This window comes from Thalia democratica, chromosome 2 (genome assembly GCF_965202585.1).
Source record: "Thalia democratica chromosome 2, ktThaDemo2.hap1.1, whole genome shotgun sequence".
Lineage (NCBI taxonomy): Eukaryota > Metazoa > Chordata > Thaliacea > Salpida > Salpidae > Thalia > Thalia democratica.
Genome location: NC_139166.1, coordinates 36,356,504 through 36,379,102, shown reverse-complemented (window position 1 = coordinate 36,379,102; position 22,599 = coordinate 36,356,504). Strand labels below are relative to the sequence as shown.

Below are 22,599 nucleotides of genomic sequence, written 5' to 3'. Positions count from 1 at the left end.
AATACAATTGTACTAAACTTACAAAAAAATGTTTTTCAAGTTTGTTAATTCATAATTAAACTTTTAAATCAGTAAACTGTTTCTGTTGAACATAAATTTAAATCATAATAATGAACAATTTGCTAAAAATTTAGAGTAGGTAGATTTTTAGTAAATTTTTCAAAACTACTAGAAAATCCACTTTGAAGACTTTTGATTTTATACAGTTGTATCAGATTTTTTTTACAAAACTTGTTATATCTCAGAAGTTATTTGATTTTTTTTTTGATTTGTAAAAAGTACCTTACAGTAATAAGCTTTGAAATAAAAGCCAATGTTAATTTTTGTAATAAAAAAATGTTGTACTCTCATGCCCTTAACTTAAATACAGGGTTGCCACAAAGCCAGAAAAAACAAAACAAAAAACATAAGTCAGGGTTTTTGAAAAAAGTCACAAAAGTTAATATAAACATGCTTGTAATAAGAAAGTTAATCATCACTAAAAACTTATTTTGTTAATGTTGTTTTCTAAATAGCTCTGCTTATGCAACTCATCTTTTTTTAAGGGTCTAAATGATTTTTTAGAATAAATTAAGATTTTTAAGTATTTGGTTATTTATTTTGGAATTGGTTTTGATTAGAAAAGTAAGGATTTTCTTTTTCAGCTTGATCTGTGGCAACCCTGTAAATAACTTCCCTCTGTAGTTGATTTTTTTTTCTATATAGTGTGGCCTGCAAACAATTAAAAAAATTTTTTTTTTTACTTTGAAAGGCTGCGGACTGCTTAAGTGCAGTTTATACATAATGGTTATGTGTCAAACTCAAATTAAATCTTTACGCTCTATTAAAGCTGACTTTTATTTCATAATTAATTGACTTAATATAGAAGCTAATGTTTATTTTTGTAAAAAAAAAAACTTCTTTACCCTTGCCCCCATAAATGGCAAATATTAATTCTTTTAAAATAACTATGCTGCAAAAATCTTATTTGATTAAGTTAAATTTTGATTGTAAATGTTGGTCAAAATTATTATTTTTAGTTTATTATTGTTAAATATTTTGTCTTAACTCTTCAAACTTTTTTCAATTATGTACAGCAAGCCTCCTGTAAAGAACACATTTTTGAGCCAATTTTTTTTCTTATAAATTTTTTAATTTCTATAAGTAGTTTTCTATTCAGACTGGTACTTAGGTTTGCATATCCTATTGAGAAAGCACTTTTGGCTGTTGTCAAAGTGTGTACTCATGAGGAAGATTACTGTATAAGATTTTTGTATACTGTATATGTAATAATAATAACAGTTTGCACAGTCAAGTTTGTAATTATATTGTATATCCAACAAACTTGTTTTGTAAGGATCTTTATTAGCCAAATTCTTGCTAGTAATTTTTAAATATTTATATAAATGGTAATGAGGCTAGAAGTTATAAGCATTTACTAAAGGTTGTATTTTTCAACTTAATTATGTTTTAATACAATTTAAATTAAAGAAAAAGCTTATGCTAATTAGAAAAGTACATTTAACTTTTCAGCTTATAATTTTTTTAAGGTACAGTCAATTTGTTTGAAAATTAAATTTATAATTGGTTGTTATGGACAAGAATACATCCTTGTCAATTGTAAGGGAGCTTAGAAGACTTGCTGAAAATCCTTCCCATAGAGACTACATTTTAAGAAATGATGTAAACTCTATTTTGATATTTGTAGATCCTGAAGATCACAGCTGTGAAGTTGTTACTGAAGCAGTTAAAACACTTTTGATATTAGCTGAAGAGGCTTCTAAAAATAGCTTTACCAGAAGAAGTATGCGGAATACTGTAGGTTTGCTTGAGTGTATGAAAAAAATTGAGCAAAAAGAGGGTTATCCTCCAGATTGCAAAGCAGCTGCAATAAATGTTCAGCACCTACTTAATACTGATAACACTCAAGCATTTTCTCCTGGTGAGTCTGTTTTAAATAGAGCTGTGCCTCATTCACAAAAACGAAGCAAAGAATCAGTAAGGTTTATGAGTGGTAATACAAAAGCTAAAGTTATTACACTTCAAATTGATGGCTTAGTAGATCAAGAAAGGCGTCAACTTGTCGTAGATGAGTTAATTCGAGTTAAAGGAGTTATTTCTCTAACATTTAACATGAAGCTTAAAAGGTGTATGGTGAGAGCAAGAACAGAACTCCCTGTTGATGTACTAGGTAATGCAATAAATGCAACAAAAGTAATGGAAGCTTTCCAAGTTATAAAAAATGATGATGGACAGGAAAGGCTGCAAAATTTGAATATATCAGATGCTAGTAATGTAAGTACATCTGAACAATTATTACCAGATTACTTAGATGAAGATGTTTCTGTTGACTCACCTAGTAAAGAAGCACATGCAGTTGCAAGACAAAACACACAAGGTAATGCTCCTGGCTTTGGTTGGTTTGGTAGTATTGTTTCTGCTGTTAACAAAAATTTGTACTGGTGAATTTCAATTTTATAATTTGACTCTCATACTTATTTTTGTGTTTCAAACATGCTAGTTATAGTTAAAAATGAGGTATGAGATTGTAGAATTAGTCAGAGCGTAAACTTTTAAAAGTTAAAGTGTTTTATATTAAGTATAAGTCTTGTTGTATTTTTATATTAAAAATTATCTTTTTATAAGCTGAACTTGAACTTTATGTATAACTATTACTGAATAACAGTTTAAAAAGATTTTTTTATATAAAGTACTAGTTAAAAATAAGTTTATATATTTTTTAAACGTTGATTTGATTACAACTTTTTGAATTTTTTTTGTACTTAAAACATATTTATAGCTTATTTGATAATATACTTAAGTTAAATTTTTCTAATCTGCACTAAGTTTTGTAATAAAATAAATTTGAATAAGCTTGTTATTATAATTGGAGTAAAATAAATCTTAATTAGCTAAGGTTTTTTATATATACAATGATTGAGAAATATTTTTACAGTTTTTTGTTTCACTTTAGTCTAAATATTCTTTAAGAAAAAAGTTGTCTAAACAAAAATTAAAACAATATAAAGTATATTATTCAAATACTAAAATTTTAATGATAAAAATGTAAACCTTGAGTATAATTTTTACCTAACTAAAAAATTTTTATTCGGTGCTTGCTTAATTTTCGTTTATAAAATAGTTAACTTTACTTTATAAGCATTAAGTGGAAACTAGTTTCGTTATTACTATCACAATAATTTTATTGCTTAATTCGGTTAGTAAATTTGTATTTTTGGTTGTGTATAATAAAGTTAAGTGTAAATAATTTTCAATTATTTATTGTAAAATTTTGAAAGCTACTTTTTTTAAAAAGGTGTATAGTAATTAATTCAAAACTAAGTGTTAGTCTAGCATTCCAAGAATTAAATTATAGAATTCCAATGTTACGTTTTGTTTACAAATTGTACCAACTTTAAAATTAATTGTCAATTAATCGATTTTTACTTTAAAGCTACCGCATTTCGTCTTTCTTATGTTCAGTCACAGTATATGGTCATACTTTTTACATAGCGAAGTCTTATTTTACAGAATTTGTATTGAACATTAGATTGTCAGAAAAATTAAACCTTACTTTGATGTTTGTTATTTTACAGCAACTTAAATTGATAAATATTTTGAAGTATTTATGTTAGTCTACAAAGTAAAACAATTTTAAATGCAAAATGCCCAAAAAATTGAATAAAGTATTAGATGAACTTTTTACTCGTTTTTTATTGAATGCGCCTCAGCAACATAAATCTACTACATTTCGAGTATGTTTCGAATTGGAACAAGCTTATTGGTTTTATTTAGATGTTTGTAGAGAAGAAAATCCACAACTACCTCACTATAAACTTGTAGAGTTTATGAAACTGATGTATGACAAGTTTCCGAATAAAAGTCTTCCCAGACCTGATGAGCCTGATGCAAGTAAAATTCATAAATGGTTAATATTTTGCTTTAACTGCAATAATGATAATATATTTACTTTTTATTTTTAATATTTTTGAGTTTCTAATGATTTACTTGAATTAAACAAACTAAATGCTCTTATTTCTGCAAAGAAATATACATTTCTAATTTAAATAAGATTTCTTAATACTTGTTTACTTAAAAGCTTTAAACTACTTAATAAATTAAATAAGTATTTACATTTATGTTAATAACTTATATTTATCTATTACTCTTGAACATTAAAAAGCTTGATATGAATAAAATGGTAAAAGTTGATATATAAATATGTCTGAAAAAGACCAATTTAAATTTAAAAAAACATTTTCTCGCTCTTTTCCAAGCAGAATTTTGAGTGAAGTTACTTTTATCACAGGGTAGTCACACCTTTTATTTTCTAAATAGATAAGCACAAAGACATTGTATATAAAAAAATAATCATTTTATTTCCCTAATATACACACTTATTTATAAAAGTTGCTATATTTTACAATAAAGTTACGTTAGAGTAATCTACAAAACTTTTATTTTGAATCATTATTTTTCATGAATTACTTTAAAAACCTTCCTCAGCAAGTAAATTAATAACTGCAAGAACATAAATTTTAATTCAATAAAATTATAAACATAGTAAAAGGTAAAATTATAAATTAGCTCTTGTAAACTTAACTTAACTTTAGTCTGAATTTAACTGTGTTTAAGTTAAATTTTAGGCTATTATTTTAAATGCTATTTTTTATATCTAAAACTTTAAAAGTACTAACAAACTTAACAAAGCAAAATTAAGATTTATTTTAACGTATTGAGATATTTTGCTATGTCTACTAAAAAACTTAGAAAATAAAACAAATACTAGAAACTAGAAGTTGTAGACTTAACTTATTTTGACTTAGCATGAACATATTTTTAAAAGTGTAACCAAAAATTTTGAAAGTTTTTATTCAGTTTAATTAGTTATTTTTGTAGCGGTTATGTTATTTTTTCATATTTCTGGTAGCTCGTAGTTTATTTATCCATTAACTTTTTTTTAAGTCTAATTCAGAGTTAACTTTTGTGGTTGTTGCAAAAGTAATAGAAATACTTCTCTAAAATATTATTTTGATCTTGTGTATTTTTGTTGTAAAATTGTTTGAGTGCTGCTCTATCATTAGCTTAACATCATCGATGATCGTAATTTTCCTTTTATGTTTTTGGGAGCACCACCTTTGCAAAAAGAACATGATAGTCTGACCGACGTAGAACTCATCACATTCACTGTACTTTCGCATAAACTATAGATTTTACAATTCAAATAATTTTCAGTTTTGTTGTTTTTTTCGGTGTTTAATTTTTTCTACCATTCCACCTTTTCCGCCTCGCTTGCAAATAATTTTTTAACTATGATATGAACTTCCTTTGTTAGTTAAGTTGCAATTGTTTGTGATCGTTTGTATGTTACCATTATATTTGCATTTAGTTGTTTTTCTTTTTATGTTAGTCTCAATAAGTTCAAAAAGATTGTCGCCCAAACGCTTATACTTTCGTTACTTTCCTTTCTTCTTTTAATTGGTGGTCTGAACCCACTAACCTGTTGTATTCAGCATCTTAATTACTTAATCTTTACAAAAGCGTAAACTTATGCACTTAACCTTCAAAAGTTTTAGATCTTCCAACTGTAGCATATGGTATACCTATCGGGGTAAAAGGGGCCTCGGATACTATACTGTTGTTATCTATTAAAGGGGTTCGCTTGTCACTGTTAGTGGGTAGTGAGCTAGACTTACCACTTCTCTCTTTTTGACTAGGAACTTTATTATTTATAAAATGGCGTTAAATTTTATTTACTAAACTCGGTAATAGATTACCCGAATATCCCTGATTAATTAGGTTAAACTAGTAAGCAATAAACTTTATATAAAAATATATCTAATGAAAAGATTTTATTGATAAAGCATCTAATCTATCAGTAGAACAAAAAATACTGCGAAAATAATTACAACAAATAAAGTCTACAAGTTATAAAGGTTCTTATTGACTGTCAGAAGCAGAATTTTAAATGTGATGTTCTTTGTGCCCAAGCTGAAAATTAACGGAGCACATAAACATACATCATTTAGGTTTTTATAAAGAAATTTTTGATAAGTAGTTCTCTAGCGCCACTGGCGCTCATTTTAAAAACAACGAAATGTATTTATTTTGTTACACAATCACGCTCACACAGCCATCTTAATGTTATCGATTTCCTAAATACAATCGAGCGAGGGTGATAAAATATTTCATTGATATAAACCCTATTGTTAGCTGTAGGTGTTATACAATTTTAAACATAAAACCATTTTTCTATTTTCATCTATAATGTGTTTGACGTCTATAAACTCTAGTTCCTTGTTTTTACTTTAAGACAAAATTTATCTTTGATGTTATCTGTGGTTGTTCTTGTTTTTGTAGAAAATAATATCATCAATATAACGTATAAAAACTATACATGTTTTTAGGTTATTGTGACTCGTAATATTACATGGTATACTGCAATATTGACAATTGTAGCAGAATTATTATCTCCTGTAATTACTCGTTCGTTTGCAAACAAAATGTTGATCCATTTTGCAATGCTACACTTTCTAAAAAACATAGTAAGCTCGACCAAAGTCTTACTCCCCTGTTATATATAGTTCGTGCACCTTTCCATAGCATTTGACAAACTAATTTTTACGAACTCACGACTTATGTTAGGGTACAAACTGTGTACGTCTGCAGCGACAAAAAAAATATTATGGTGCCTAATACTATTTTAAGGTTTTTAATATAAATAACTCTTTTAAATAATATTTTTCTATCTTTAGAATACTCATTTACATCATATTTAAAAATATAATACTTTTGGTTTAGATAAGATGTCTAAAAAACTCTTGAAATGTTTATTATGTCTGCAGATTGAACCAGTAGAGTTGGTATTTCAAAAATGTTTATAATTGAATTTCTGATTTATTTAATTTATATGTTTTAAAAAATTGGTAAGCCTATGCAGGTTCAATACAATGAGAATTTTGGCTCATGTTTCTTAAAGTATTGAGTAAATACCGTTGTTATATTTTATTCCAAAGGCATTAAAAACTAGTGATGTACCGGACCCACAATTTCGGGTCTGGCCGGACCCGGATCCGGACTTTTTTTTCAAATCAGAATCCGGCCGGAACCGGATCCGGACTTTTTTTTCAAATTAGAATCCGGCCGGAACCGGATCCGGACTTTTTTTTCAAATTAGAATCCGGCCGGAACCGGATCCGGACTTTTTTTTCAAATTAGAGTCCGGCCGGATCCGGATATCAGACAAAAATGGCAATATCCGGCCGGACCCGGATAGTGAGTACGGTACATCATTAGTATAAACTAGCCTAAGTCACAATGAGGTTTTTAAAAACTAAAAAAAATAACTTTAATCTAATAATAAGTAGAACAGCTAGCCACAAGGTTTACAAATTTAGGTGTTATTTACAATTAAAAATCTGAAATCAAGTTCATGAACAAAATACACTAGAAAATTACAAAATATTGAAAACTGGATCAGCTCAAACTCATTCAAAATCAAAAAGAAAACTAGCCTGAGTTTTTATAAAAAACTAAACTAGCCTGAGGCAGTCCAAGATTTTATAAAATTCCCAAAAATTTTCAAACTAGCAGGGTTGCCACTGTTTAAGTCAATAAAACTAGCTAGAGTGAGTATAAACAAGCCTGAGTTAGAATGAGGTTTTTAAAAACTGAAAAAATTACTTTAATCTAATAATCAGTAGAACAGCTAGCAAAGGTTGACAATTTGGTAGTAAAGTTGTGGACTGATTGTGGCACACTTAACTTATTTGCACTACCCATCATAATTAAATCCTACCTTATTTAATTAATATCTAACAAATACTAAATTCTAACTGAGACTACTTTCTATAATCAGACACGACAGTTTTGAGTGATGAATCTTTTATATGAAACACAACAAGAAATACTAGCATATACAAAATTATTAATTACTTTGGTAACACTTTAAAAAGTGGAAGCTATTTAAATCTATATCAAAAGACTTAAAACAAAAAACTAAAAATTAAATAAAACTTTTAGTAATCAAGAAACTGTAAAATTTTTAATAAGCTATTAAACTATAAACCTGGCTTAAATATTTAAACAATTAAACACCAGTTGAAATATTCACTTTTAAAACAAAACACTACTTACAATAAGCATTCACAAAAAGTTCAAGATATTTTGTTGCTTCAAGCTGCTCACCAAACTAACTAACTGCTTACATATAAACTGCCTGTCATGTTCTGATGTTTTGTTGCATCAGTATTTAGTTTGAGACATTTCGTCATATGATTCTCATTGGCTCGTACATTCAACCGTATTAACTCTAAATATTCTCTGAGCTCAACTTTAAACAACAAATAATGCAAGTATTCATTCCAAAGTTTTCAATTTTACAACATTTGTAAAGAGTTGCATTTCTAAAATGTTTATTTCATAGTTTAAATGTAAACAAGTGTAAATTAGTCATGTGTACAAAATGAGCCACTCGGGGTAGGTGTTTAATTTTAAGTGACGAAAATGACTCTTATTAATTAACACAGGGTTTGTTTTTAAAAAAATATTTTTCAATATGCTCTTTTTTACTAACTAGATCCGGGTCCGGCCGGATCTCTGTTAGGATCCGGCCGGAACCGGATCCGGACTTTTTTTTCAAATTAGAATCCGGCCGGAACCGGACCCGGACTTTTTTTTCAAATTAGAATCCGGCCGGAACCGGATCCGGACTTTTATTTTTAATTAGAGTCCGGCCGGATCCGGATATCAGACAAAAATGGCAATATCCGGCCGGACCCGGATAGTGAGTCCGGTACATCACTATTAAAAACAAAAAAACCAATGTATACACAATTAAAATTAGTATTTAGCAAATCTCTAAATATAATTTTAAAAGACCTATTTTCATTGCTACATTATACTATATTTATAAGTTTACTGCGTGAAAATTTTTGTTCTTACAATTATCATTTTACTTGCTGAGAAAGGTTGAAAGGTTTTGAAAGTACTTGAGGCAAAAATAAAAAATCAAAATAAAAGCTTTTTAAATTTTTTTGACTTATGGTTTTTTATACTTTTAGTAAATGGTAAAGACAAAAATCATAAATAACGGTTGACATATTAGGAAAATTTAAGAATCTTTAATATTAAAAATATTATTACTGTTAAATACAGGGTTGCCACTTTACCTGGAATCCTGGAAAAAACCTGGAATTTGACAATTTAGGTAAAAATAACCTGGAAAAACCTGGAATTTTGAACAAAAAACCTGGAAATTTTAAGAATTTAAACATGTTCAGTTGTAAAATTTTGGTTTGACTCAAAAAATTTATCATATAGATTAAAAAAATTTGTCATCACCAAAAATTTTTTTATTAAAAACACATTTTAAGTAGATTTAAAGTATCTTTTCAATCTTTTTATACTGTTTAATACTGTTTCTTAACTTAAATTTTACTTTAAACTAATAATAAGCCCAAAAATGTGTACTTCTAAAAACCTGGAAGAAATTTGAAAAACCTGGAAAGAATTTTGAAAAAACAAGTGGCAGCCCTGTAAATATAGGATTTGTAAATTTTAACACATTTAAAAACATCTCTATATGTACAAAATATGATTTTTTTAGTTAGAATAAGTTTTTAAATGTTGAGAATTATAGCAGCCCTGTGTACTTAAGTCTATTATTTACTTTTTTTGTATTAAGGTATAGTTTTACGTTTTTGTTTAATTATATTAATATATAGTGTATTAAAGTTAATTATTTTTATAGATTTCGCAAGTTAAGTTTTTAAATCATTTTGCACACAATAGTTTTTTCTAATTTTTTTTAACAAAAAGTAAAAAACTTCTTACATATAAATATTTAGGAAAATAATTTAGTTTCTAATTTTTTACCTCTTATAGTCAAGGTTCCCAAAAAACTAGGAAAAATCTTGAATTTTAAACAATTTTAATTTTCATTAAACATGTGAAATAATCAAATTTCGATTATATTTGAATGGTATATCAAAAGCTATAGTTTATTTTTGTCTCATTATTACTTTTTTATTATTATTAAGCACATTTAAAGTTGCACTACAGTATTTTTTGAATATTCTTATACTATTAAAGACACTTTTTTACCTTAAACTTAATTTTTTACTAAAAGTGGACAAACAAACTTATCATTCAAAAACATTGATGAAATTTAGAAAAGTTAGAAAAAAGTTTCAAAAAACCTTTAACAACCCTATATATCAGGGTTGCCAAAAAACCTGGAATTTGACAATTAAGGATAAAAATCCTGGAAAGACCTGGAATTTGAGAAATTTTGAAAAAAACTGAAATTTTTAACATGTTCAATAGTAAAATTTCGATTTGACATAAAAAATCTATCATATAGATAAGAAAATTTTGTCATTATCAAAATAAAATTTATTAAAAAACACATTTAAATTAGCTTTACAGTATCTTTTCAATGTTTTTATACTATTTAACTGAGTTTCTTACCTTGAACTTAAATTTAAACTAAAAATAGATACAAAAATGTGTAATTTTCAAAACGTGGAGAAAATTTGCCAAAAACATTAGGCAACCCTGTATATATTATCTTGAGATAGTTTAGTATTTTCCTATACATAATTTTAATTTCATAGCATTTTACAGGTAGCTCTAATATGTGTAAACATTTTAATTACAAAAGTTTGTAATGTTTACACTTTTACGAAATCGTTTAATTGTTTTTGGCATATTAGGAATATATATCCTACAAAAAATGTAAAGTTATAATAAGATTACATTTTATAATAGATATATTGCAGTATCGTAATGTAATTTTTTTATCGATTCTATTTAGCTTTTGTCGAAAGTTTTAGAACGCCTAATTCTCAATGGTTTTTCATTATTTCAAGTATAAACATTTTCTCATTTAAACTGTTTTGATCAGCTTATATTATTGTACAATAAAACGAACTTAAGTTAGTGCTAAATTTTTCAAAATAAAATAATTTTATAAATAATAGTATTAGAAGCACCAAATATAGAATACCAGAGTTTTTTTCAACGTTTTATCTAATGTGTTCATAGCTGAACTTTGATAACTAAATGTTTATAATCCTTTGATTTTTACAGGTACCAAAATGAATTGAGAAAAGTTCCTACATATGGGGTGATTATGCTAGACTGCAGTTTAAATAATGTGTTGCTTGTTGAGGCTCATAAAAGTGGAAGATGGAGCTTTCCTAAAGGCAAAATTAATCAAAAAGAAGAACATATAGATTGTGCAATTAGGGAAGTTAAAGAAGAATGTGGAATTAATATTACTCCTTACCTGGATCCTAATAAGTTTTTTGTCAATCACAGAAATAGTTATATTAAATCCAAACTGTTTTTTGCATTTAATGTGCCACATTGTGACTTTTCTGCATCTTATAACATGGAAGTCCGCAGTTACAAATGGTGGTCCATTCAAGAATTGTTTGACATATATAAAAATAATAACAACTATAAATTTGAATTAGTTTACCCGTTTTTACATGACATAAAACGGTACTCTGACAATAGAAAGAAAATTCGTAAAAATAAAGGTAAAAGTATTCTTGCTTTAATTGACAAGAGTGCTACCAGTAAAACAAAACTTACAAATGGACAAAATAGTAAAAGAAATTGTTTTACACCTAAAAAATTACAACAACTTTATCAAGAAAATACCAATTTAGCTCGGTCACTTACAAGTCCTTTAAAAATCAAATCTGAAGTCAAACAAAACCACGACGTAAATAAGCTATCAAATACTGATAGCTTTTCATGTACTCAAAATAAATTTCTTTTTGATTCTTTAGACTTGACTAAGTTTATTCCTAGAAGCTTGAATTTCAATACCAAGTTTGGCAACATTGTTGTTACTTTAAATGAAGACTAGCTTGCAATGATTTTACTTAACTTAAAAAAAACATTAATTAGTTTCATAATAGTAAATCAACTACTTAAATTTTTTTTAAATTCAAGTATTTAGAAACTTGTACATTTTGCTAAGAAATTTATAAGGTTTTTATTTTATTCTATTTTGTTAAAGTTTAATCTTCAGTCAATTAAGTAATAATATTTGTAGCGATAATTTCATGTTTGCAAAATTGTACTTTTTTTTACTTTTATGTTAAATATGAAATCTGAGGTATTTATCGTGTTTAAAATTATTTTTTTAACAATAATATACATTTGTAGCCTACTAAAACTATACAGTTAATTTTATACATACAAGAAAAACGTAAATCTGTTTTAAGAAACCCAGTTGTTATAATTTTTTGGGATGTTCATTGGTTTGTAATTACCAAGCATTTATTATAAAGTAGTATAGTTATTGTATCTTTTTTAACAGCATGATATGTTAAATGAATTAAACTTAAGGTACATACATATTTTTTAATTCAAACTAAGTAACCTTAGTTATCCAACTATAATTTTTTTTACATTAATAGTGTTATTTAGGTAAAAAATGGTTACTAGGCTATCTCCTATCAAAAATGTTTTCAAGTCAATTTTAAAAGAATTTGAATTCAAACATCAAATTGGAACACCCGCCTATAGTTTTCTAGTTCAGAAATACAAGAATAATGAGGCTAGTAACATTTGATATTTATAAAAGTTGACAAATACTAGTTGGAAAGAGTACTTAAATTTTTAATGATTTAATTTAGTAGTTAGTATCTCAGTTGATTTCATAGGTAAATATTAACGAAGTTTTTAATAAAAATCCGAAAAAAACAGGTCTGTAATTGTAAGTATATCAATAGTTTTAAAAGTATTCATTTACTCGAAATTTATCTGTGGTTTAATAACACATTTCTACTTAGTCTAAAAAACATAATTAGACAATAAGAAGTTATAAATAAATGTGTTTTTCAAAACTTAAATAACACACATTTATAGTTAAACTTATCTATATATCTTATACTCATTGAAGTACTTGTATATTTTTCATAACAATAAAAACTAATTTAGCACAGAAAAACGTATATAATTTTAAGTATTAAAAGTGTTTTTTTTTTTAGTTCTGGTCGATAGCGCTCGACAAGTTAAATTGGAGTTAAGTATTTATTAGATTATATAATAACCAAATATGTTTAGACGACTGTTTCGTATATGAGATATAACATCCCATATACTCCTCAGTAAAGCTATAGTTTATTAAAAAAGGTTAATAGAAGTTTAGAATTTAAATGTTTTAAAGTATTATGACGTAATAATAATGAAGGTTTTTGTTTATTATCTAAAGCAAGTTAAGTTTTTAAAAAAAGCTGATTTTTGTATTGTTACTGGTTCAAGAATTTGTACATTTTGAAAGGTTTTGTTAGAAAAATGTTTTAAACTGTAATTTTAAGTAGATATTTTGATTGTACAAATTTTTAAACAACTATCAATTTGTATTGTAATGTCCATTTAGTTTAGCTTATAGCGTTTTAATTTGTTTAATGTACATTCAAAGCATTTGAATTAAACTAAGCTCAAAATTTTATATAAAGTAAAACTTTTTTGTTTGTTTCTTTTTAACAAATTTTTACAGGTTACTTCAGATAAATACTGTAGAGGTGAAATTGCTGCTTCTATAGATGCTAGAAATTATTTAAGTCTTCTCAATAGCACTCGCTTGTATGATGAACTAATTGAAAAATATCATGTGTCACAAAACGAAGAAAATATTAAAAAATCTGCTGCACGCGTTGGACTTCAGCTACCTAAACAGTATAAAGAATTTTAAAACAAATTTAGTCCTTATTCGTATTGAAAAAAATCCTTTATAAAAAAAATATATTTAGTATTTTACAATTTCGATTAATTTTTAGTATAAATTTAGGAAAAAAATTGTTAAAAATAATAATAATAGAAATATTGTGAACAACAGGGTTGATGCTTACTCAGGAAAATTCGGAACTTGAACATATTTCTTGCTATTTTATTTTTGTGAATAACTACTTTTTGCTATAAAGAATGTTAACGAATAAAATTAATGAATTGACAAAATTATATATATTTAAGACTTTTCTTTCTTGAAATTAGAGTAAATTATATATTAAAATTGTTAAATTTTTTTTTTAACAAAAATTTTAAACAAAAGTTAGTATTTATCTAAAATTACCCGGAGATGAGTATTTTAAGTACAGTTAAAAAATAAAATTACGGTCAATATTATGTTTAAAATGTTTTAGAATATTTTGTTTTATATTTAGAGCTTTTTTTTATTATTTATAATTATTAACGTTTCAAACTTAAATTGACACAATGTTATACTGAAGCTATATATTTATATGATTCCATAGTAGAATATATGTTAAAATAGTTTTTTTTGAAAAGTTGAAAATTATTTAAAAAAAAACATATTTTGTCCTTGTAGTGTATAGTAGTTTAAAGCATCTCTTAACTACCGAGAGATAAATTACTGTAGCTTATTTATTTGTTCTTTTAACCATCTTTTAAAGAAAAAATTGGTATCAAACTGAATTTTTAGCGAATAAACTCTTAAAAGTGACATTGAAAGTTGTAAGTCTATGTTTTTGATACTTTATCTGATGATTTTAATTGAGTGAGCAAGTCTGAAGTCGGTAGCATCAGCTACTAAGTTAGTAAAAAAATGTTTTTATTTATTTGTTCTTTATGGTAAAATAACACTAGTCTCAAACTCTACCCTTTGTAATGATAATCATTTTCTGAGAAAAAGTGAGTGCTTAAATTTATCTGCCTCATTATTTAACTTTTAGTTAACTGAAAATAAAATTAAAACTTTCTTTAATACAAATAAAAAACCACTAAGTGTGGAAAAATCATGAAGCTCAAATCCCCAACCAAGTGTTTACCGGCGCTACAACTAAAAGTCTAACCATGAACTAACTAACTAAAAGTGAACCCAAAATCAGTTATTGACAAACCACATTAAACTGTTATTATAGCAAACACATTAACCTTTGTCGACTATCATAATAAAGAACTGAAAATTGTTTTACTGTAAAGGTTCTGAATCTTTTAAAGTAAATAAAAGTTGAAAAAAATCGATAAAAACAAATAAGAAAGCAGTAAACATACAAAATGCTTAACAACAAACAAATTTAGATAAAGCTCTATTCTTAGGCACAAAGCTTTTTTATAGGTTTTTACAAGCAATATTTTTAAGGGTTTTTTAAATCTCAAACTATTTTTTTCGCTTAACACTATATCAATTTGTGTAAAATGGCAAAAAGAATGTTTATAATGAAACTTGAAAAATTTTAAGGTTATTAAGCAGTAAAAAACGCGAAAACTACTTAAGTTTAAAAACTCGATGCAGAAAACAAACAAAATTAGTTTTCAAAAAGATCTATTTATAAATAAAATTTAAAAACTCCAAGCTAATTTTTTTTTAGTAACGATCCTAGCGAAGAAAGTTCGCTAGAATAAGTACTGTGAAAATCTGTTTCTATTTAATAAAAAGAAGTTTTCGAAAATTATATTTCCGCTTGACCCCTTTTTTAAGCCTATTGTGTTGTATTAAACAATATGGGAATAAATAAAAATTACGTATGAAAATTTTACAGAACTGCTAATATTGTGTATATATCAAAAAAATTACTTATTGACCATCATAACAAACTTGATTTCTAATTATTATTTCTTAAGCAGTCAAAACAAGTTTTGGTCATTTCAATGACGCTATTTTATTAAATGTTTTACTATCTGTTTCTGGTATACTATCAAAATCCACCCGAGTTTTTTTAAATAGTTTATTATTTATTTTTCACTGTTACCCCTTACCCTCGATCGGTTAGCGGTTCTCGAATTTGACTGGGTGAATTTTAAACGTGTCCCCTGTTTCTTTACTAACTTATCTAAATGTTATTTACTGTTTTGAATTTATTTGACAAGGTCAGCTAACGCTCACCGAAACCAGGTAATAAACCAAAGCAGTGCATAAACATTTGTTTTATTATATTTAGCTCTTTACACTGTAAGTTGAGCATCTTTTTTGCAGTCAATTTCAATAGTACAGCAAGGCCCCTAATAATAGTTGAGCCACCTTCAATTGACTCAAAGTAACAATGGCAGCATATGAGAAGCTGAACTTTAATTATTCGACTAAGAACATTCCTTTATGCAACAAGACAGAATACAAATTAAAGTTAATGGAAAAATTAGAAGTTTCTGTAGACGAATTAGAATTAAACTCTAGTTTTGCACCAATGATGAAGATAGCACAGACATGATAGAAAACAAAGAAACATATGGTTTCAAATCAAAATTTACACCAAAGCAACCTGAAGAACTCAAAAATTTTGAAAATGAAATGTTCGATCTGATTAATCAAGCTAAATTTAGAAAATGTAAAGACAAATTCCAACAAGAACTAAAAAAAGACTTGAGAAAAATAGGCAAGACCAAAAGCCTAATAGTACCAGCAGACAAAACAAACAACTACTACAAGGTTCCTAAATTAGAATACGACAGTCTATTACTAAAATAAATTAGAAAATCATACAAAAAAAGTGACAAAACAATTACGAATGAGATAAACAATGAAGCCAAAGAGATAGTAACAAATCTTAAACTTGAAAAGAAACTAGTAAACTACTTACCTAAACAACAATGCTATAAAACGCTAAAAGACAACAAAAAGGATTTCGCCAGCAATCCCAAAACAAGATAAATAAATCCTAGCTATTCAGACATGGTCAAATTAGCAAATGTATAATTGACAGAATCAACACTGTCTTAAGAAAATCAACCAAATACCTCCAATGGCGAAGTTCTCAAGAAGTTCTAAACTGATACAAAAAGCTTAGAAAATACGAATACAAGTTCATGAAGTTTGACATTGTGGAATTTTACCCATCTATATCAGAAAAATTACTAAGTAAAGCTTTAGCTTAAGCGAACAAGAAATAAAGATTATCTTAAACGCATCTAAATCAGTATTGTATAATAGAGAAGAAGTTTAGGTAAAAAGAAAAAGTAACACAGAAGAGAATAAACTTTTCGACATCACTATGGGAGGAAAGCATGGAGCGGAAATATGCGAGCTAGTAGGTCTTTATATACTACATAAACTCAAGAATGCGCTCCCAAATCTAACAACAGGACTTTACCGCGATGATGGTTTAATTGTCATAGAATAAAACAAAAGTAATGTTGATATAGAGAAGATTATAAAATGTATGCACAGCATATCAAAAGACATGGGAATAAAATTAGATATCGAAAATCCTTCACGTAAAATTAACTATCTAGACCTAAGCTTCAATCTATACAACCACACATTCCAACCATATAGAAAAGAGAACAGCAAAATTATATATATTAATTCAAAGTCCAACCACCCTCCAGCAATACTGAAGCAAATTCCAATAATGATAGAAGAAAGACTTTCCAAAAACTCTAGCAATGAAAACCTATTCAATGAAATAAGTAAAGATTACAATGACGCAATAAAGTTAAGTGGCTACAATTACAAAATAAAGTTCAAAGGCGAAGATGATGGAAATAAACGGCCTAGAAAAAGAAAAATAATATGGTTTAATCCACCATACTGCAAATCCATAAAAACAAACATTGGCGAGAAATTTCTCCAAATAATAAACAAATACTTTGGAGTAGACAGTAAATTCAAAAAATACTTGAACAAGAACAACATCAAATTAAGTTACAACTGTTTACCAAACGTTGAGACAATCATAAAGAATCATAACAAGAAGCTCACAAATTGCAACAAGAATAATGAAGATGAAGCATGTAACTGTAGAAACAAAGAGAAATGTCCTTTGAAAGGCGGTAACTGTAGAGCAAAAAATGTCATATACCAGGCCACAGTAAAAAATGACAATGCAACTAAATCATATATTGGTCTAAGCGCCAACCAGTTTAAAAAAGAGTGGCAACCCACAGAACAACAATAAATAGCAACCCAGAAGATATAAATTATATGCAATACAAACAAGCAACTGAACTATCAAAATACATCCACACATTGAAGAACGAAAATAAAAATTTTGAAATATCTTGGACAATACTAGAAAAAGAATACAAATCAAGACCCAGAATAGAAACATGCAGGCTGTGCTTGAAAGAAGCATTAATAATCCTTCAAGCAGATACAGATTGTATTAATAAAGATCAGAAGTTATGAGTTCTTGCAGACACTGGAACAATTTTTTATTCATTTATTGGAATGAATCTAAGACCTAATAATTTAGATATAAATAGCATTAAAAACATCTGTTAGTTTTTTTAAGAATTTTGTTAAGAATTTGTTGTGTTTTCGTTTATATTGCATTTAGTTTATTTTAAACTTTTTCATTTTTATTAATTAATACCAATATTAAGTTCACCCAATTATGCATTTTTCATTAAAATTTGAATAATTAATGTTTATTTTTTTACGCATCAATGAGTTCAGATTCACATTACTGCCAATGTCTAAATGTTATTTACTGTTTTGAATTTATTTGACAAGGTCAGCTAACGCTCAACGAAACCAGGTAATAAACCAAAGCAGTGCATAAACATTTGTTTTATTATAACTTATCTACATAAATGCTTGTAAACTTTATATTTCTATGAAAAATTGATACTTTTAAAACTACACCTAACCATTGCAAGTTTTTAACTTTTTATTTGTGGCTGTATAATTTAAGAGTGAATGTCAAATGCAAAACTATCTAGCATAGTTCGTAAAATTAAAACCAGGGTTTTTAGTTCTCCTTTTCATAATCGCTCCTTTTCAGAAAATTATCGCCCTACTTTTTACAAACCCTTAAAATAACTATTTTAAGCTTTTTATTATCCTTAGTACACTGTACTCAAGATCAATTTTGTTTTTAATTTCAACCGCTAGAGTATCTAGTGTAGGTTTTGAATTTCCCGTGAAATGTATCGAAGTACGTTGGGCAAAAGTTTTAGCTAGCAATTTCTAGGGTACGCATGCCGATTTTTGTCTCGACCGACAAAAAAGGTGGATCGTAAATTATAATATGATTTTTCTTTACCAGCGTTGTGCTTTTTAACTCGTGCTTGTGACCTCCCTTACTTAATGCTTCCATGAAGTGTTCTTTTGCTCTACTTCAGGAGTTTCAATCTTTAGATATAACTGTCATATAAAGTGAAAACTACTGTTTGGAATCAAAACGAAAAAAATGAACATTTTAATACCAAGAGGAAAACTAAAAAATAAATAAAAAATAACTTTATTAAGCCACGTATTTTTTGTAATGGAGAAAAACATGAGAATTAAACCCAAGTTTCAACATTAAATAAACTATTTACTATATATAAAAATGAATAGCTGTCAAATTTGCACGAAGGGACATAAGTGCACGAGGGCAAAAAATTGCACGAAGACACTTTTGCACAAGCAGACAATTTTAAACGGAAACATTTTTGCACGGGTTGAATTTTCATTTATTTTATTTTTCTAGTTTATTATTAATATTTTATTTTAGTATTTTTCTTTTTTTTTATTAACACTGTTAGTCCTTAAGCTTAACCCTTACCCTCGGTCGGTAACTTACTTTTTTTCTATCACTGTTACCCCTTAAGCTTAACCCTCGGTCGGTAGCTTTTTTTTTAATTAATTTATTTTTGTTTATTAATTTTTCTTGTTTTTTTTTATAATAATTTTTATTAGTATTTTTTTATTTTTACTATCACTGTTACCCCTTACCCTTGGTTAGTAACTTTTTTTTTCTTTTTAATTTTTTATTTATTTATCTTCGTGCAATTATGTCACCTCGTGCAATTTTAACCAGTTCCCTATAAAAATATATTATACTAACATAGCTTAATAACATAAAAATAACATAACTTTTATTTTACACTCATTATTATATCTCAAAGTACTTTCAAAACTTCGTCGGCAAGCAAATAGAATAGTAACAGGAGGAACATAAAAGTTTATGCATATAGAAAATTTTTAAAAAAGCCAAGTATAACGTAAATATATAAATTTAACTTTTACAATGTATAACTTTAAAACTATTAGAAATAACAAAGCTTATTGTTGTCTCTAGTTTAAACCCGAAAAGTCAAAGGAAAGGGACTAAAAAAAAACTTAAACTTTTAAATTTTGACTTATTAAACGCGTTAAAATAGTTTTTAATATTTCTAATTAAAATCTTCAAAAAGAGCGATTAATGGGTTTAATATATATGTTTATTTAACAAACAAAAAAACGAATAGAAAAACAAAAAAAAAATCTCAGAAATGTAGTTTAAACCCGAAAAATTTAAATCAAAGGCAAGGACTAAAATGAAACTTAAACGTGTTAAAATGTTTTTAAACATTTCTGACTAAAATCAATAGAGCGGTTTATAAGTCATGTGTATATATGTTTATTGAACAAAAAAATGCTGAAAATTATTTTGGTCCGAGGACCTTGGTACACAAAAAGACCTCTCGGTCATCGAGTCGTATACTTAACTTTAATCAAAATTATAATGAGCTAACAGCCAAAAATTTAAACTCTAAAATGAAAAACTCTATCAAAAATAAGACTATTAAACTTTACAACATTAAATATTTTCCTAAACAAAAATATTCAAAAAACAAAAGTATTATATATAATAGTATCTAACATTAAACAAACATAAAGTACAATTGAACTTTACGTTAAAAGGTAAATTTTTAACCTGAAATGTTTTCAAACATAATATTTATCAATAATTTTAACAAATAATTTAACCTTTTTTTTTTGGTGTGATTTTAGAAAATAAATAAACTTAAAGTTTAAAAGTATGTTTTAGAACTTTGATTCTACTATTTTAACATATTAAAAATTAAGTAACTAGAAAATAAAGATATAAACTTTAAGAAAATAAAAAAACAAAACTTTAATATTAAAAAAAAAAAATTAAATTAAAGCTGTGTAAAAAACTATGCTTAAACTAAATAAAAAGAGAATAAGTATCGTTTTTTATTTAAAACTATTAGTTTTTACAAACTTGAATAAATATCTAGATCTAAGAGTTTAACCAAACCAAAATGATAACTTAAACAAGCAAAAAAATAGTTCAGATTGTAAACTATTTTTCTTTGTAAAAACAAAATAAAAAGCAATAACAATCATAAAATAAGTCAACCTATTACCTATTTTAATTTTTATCATCACATTATGGTTTAAACACTATTGTCCTGGACTTAAAATATTATTATCCTGGACATAACGATAAAAGGTATCCGTGGTATACGACTCGATAAGCGAAAAGTTTTTTTATTCACCAGGTCCTAGGACCAAATATTTTGAGCGCTCTATTTTTGTCGTTCAATAAAGAATATATTTAAATTTTTTTGAAAAAGTATATATAGAGATTAATAAGTTTATTTACACAGATAAAATGTAGAATTTTTAATGAAATATTTTTCTAATGCACTAATACTCATCTTAAATATACATCAAAAATGTATAAATACTTAATATTTATCAGATGAAAAATAAATACTAATATTATACTTATAAATTAACAAACATTATCCCTTTCATCTTATGTAAACTTTATTTGATTAGTAGATCATTTAATAGAATATCTTTCAGTTTAACTTGGATTTCCAAGATAACCTTGGTCTTTAAAATTAATAGGTAGGTCTGTCCAAAGCTTTTACTACCTTGATAAGCTAGTGATTTATGACCATATTTGTGATTATTTTATGGTAAAAAAAATTGTTTTTGAAGACCTTGTTGAATGGTTATGTACTTTTAAGTTTACTAACATTTCCCGACCGCGCACAATTCCCACCCGCACGACTCCAACTTGATCAATTCCCATCCGGTTCAAATCCCACCCGATCAGTTCCCACCCGAACCAATTCCCACTCGATTAATTACCACCAGAGTTGCTTATCACTTTTGCAAGGATCTTTTCTTTTTGTACGGTATTGTTTTCATACGGGCTACATTTTTGCACGAAGCGTCACTTTTGAACGAGTATCCACCTTTGCATGACGTCACTTTTGAACAAGTAGTTATTTTTATACAGATGACATTTTTGCAAAGTTTAAAACTTTATCAATATAAAACTATACTTAAAATAAATTAAACTAAACTGAATTTAAATTTAATGAACTTTAAAAAAATCAAGTAAATCTGAAGCTACATTTTAATTTCTGTTATACAAATCTTTTTTATTTGATATAAAGTATATTAAAATCAAAATAAACTTATTTCAAAACTAAAGTTTAAAAAAAAATTAATGGTAACTAAAATATTTTTATAAGTAAAGTATTTAGAAAATTATTAAAAAAGTCATAAATCTTTGCTTGTATAATTTTTTTCAATTTTTTTAATAGAAATCTGTTCAAAGAACACTATAACTTTCTTTGAAGTCAAAAATACAACATAAAATGCATAGCACACAAAAAAAACACACACAAACCAGGATTTTTGACAATGAAGCTAAAATATATTCTTTTAAGTTTAATTGCACAAATATCAAGAGTCTTTAAAAAAAAATTAATTGAATTTTTCTTAGTAAAGTAAAACAGCAGTTAGATAGTTTTACTTATTTTTAGCTAGTTTAACATTATAGTAGTTTTAGTGCTCTTTATTTTTTTTATGTTCAAATTATCATTTGCTTAAACTTGTATGTTAAGGTCTTTTAGTGAGTGTTAGTATTTTAACATAAAAATAAAGTTTAGTCTAAAAAATGTTTT

The 22,599-nt window shown here is 26.5% G+C and overlaps 2 protein-coding genes across 2 annotated transcripts; both read left to right on the top strand.

The window, feature by feature from the left end:
* The first annotated feature begins 1,516 nt into the window (after nt 1-1,516).
* LOC145830112 (armadillo repeat-containing protein 1-like) lies at nt 1,517-3,572 on the top strand. Its single transcript, XM_082938003.1, has one exon. The coding sequence runs from the start codon at nt 1,573-1,575 to the stop codon at nt 2,443-2,445; it is 873 nt and encodes a 290-aa protein (XP_082794129.1). The 5' UTR covers nt 1,517-1,572; the 3' UTR covers nt 2,446-3,572.
* A 7-nt stretch (nt 3,573-3,579) lies between these two features.
* On the top strand, nt 3,580-12,409 carry LOC145830111 (m7GpppN-mRNA hydrolase-like). The gene is made up of 2 exons (XM_082938002.1): nt 3,580-3,907; nt 11,071-12,409. The coding sequence occupies exons 1-2, from the start codon at nt 3,645-3,647 to the stop codon at nt 11,858-11,860; spliced, it is 1,053 nt and encodes a 350-aa protein (XP_082794128.1). The 5' UTR covers nt 3,580-3,644; the 3' UTR covers nt 11,861-12,409.
* Nucleotides 12,410-22,599: the final 10,190 nt, after the last annotated feature.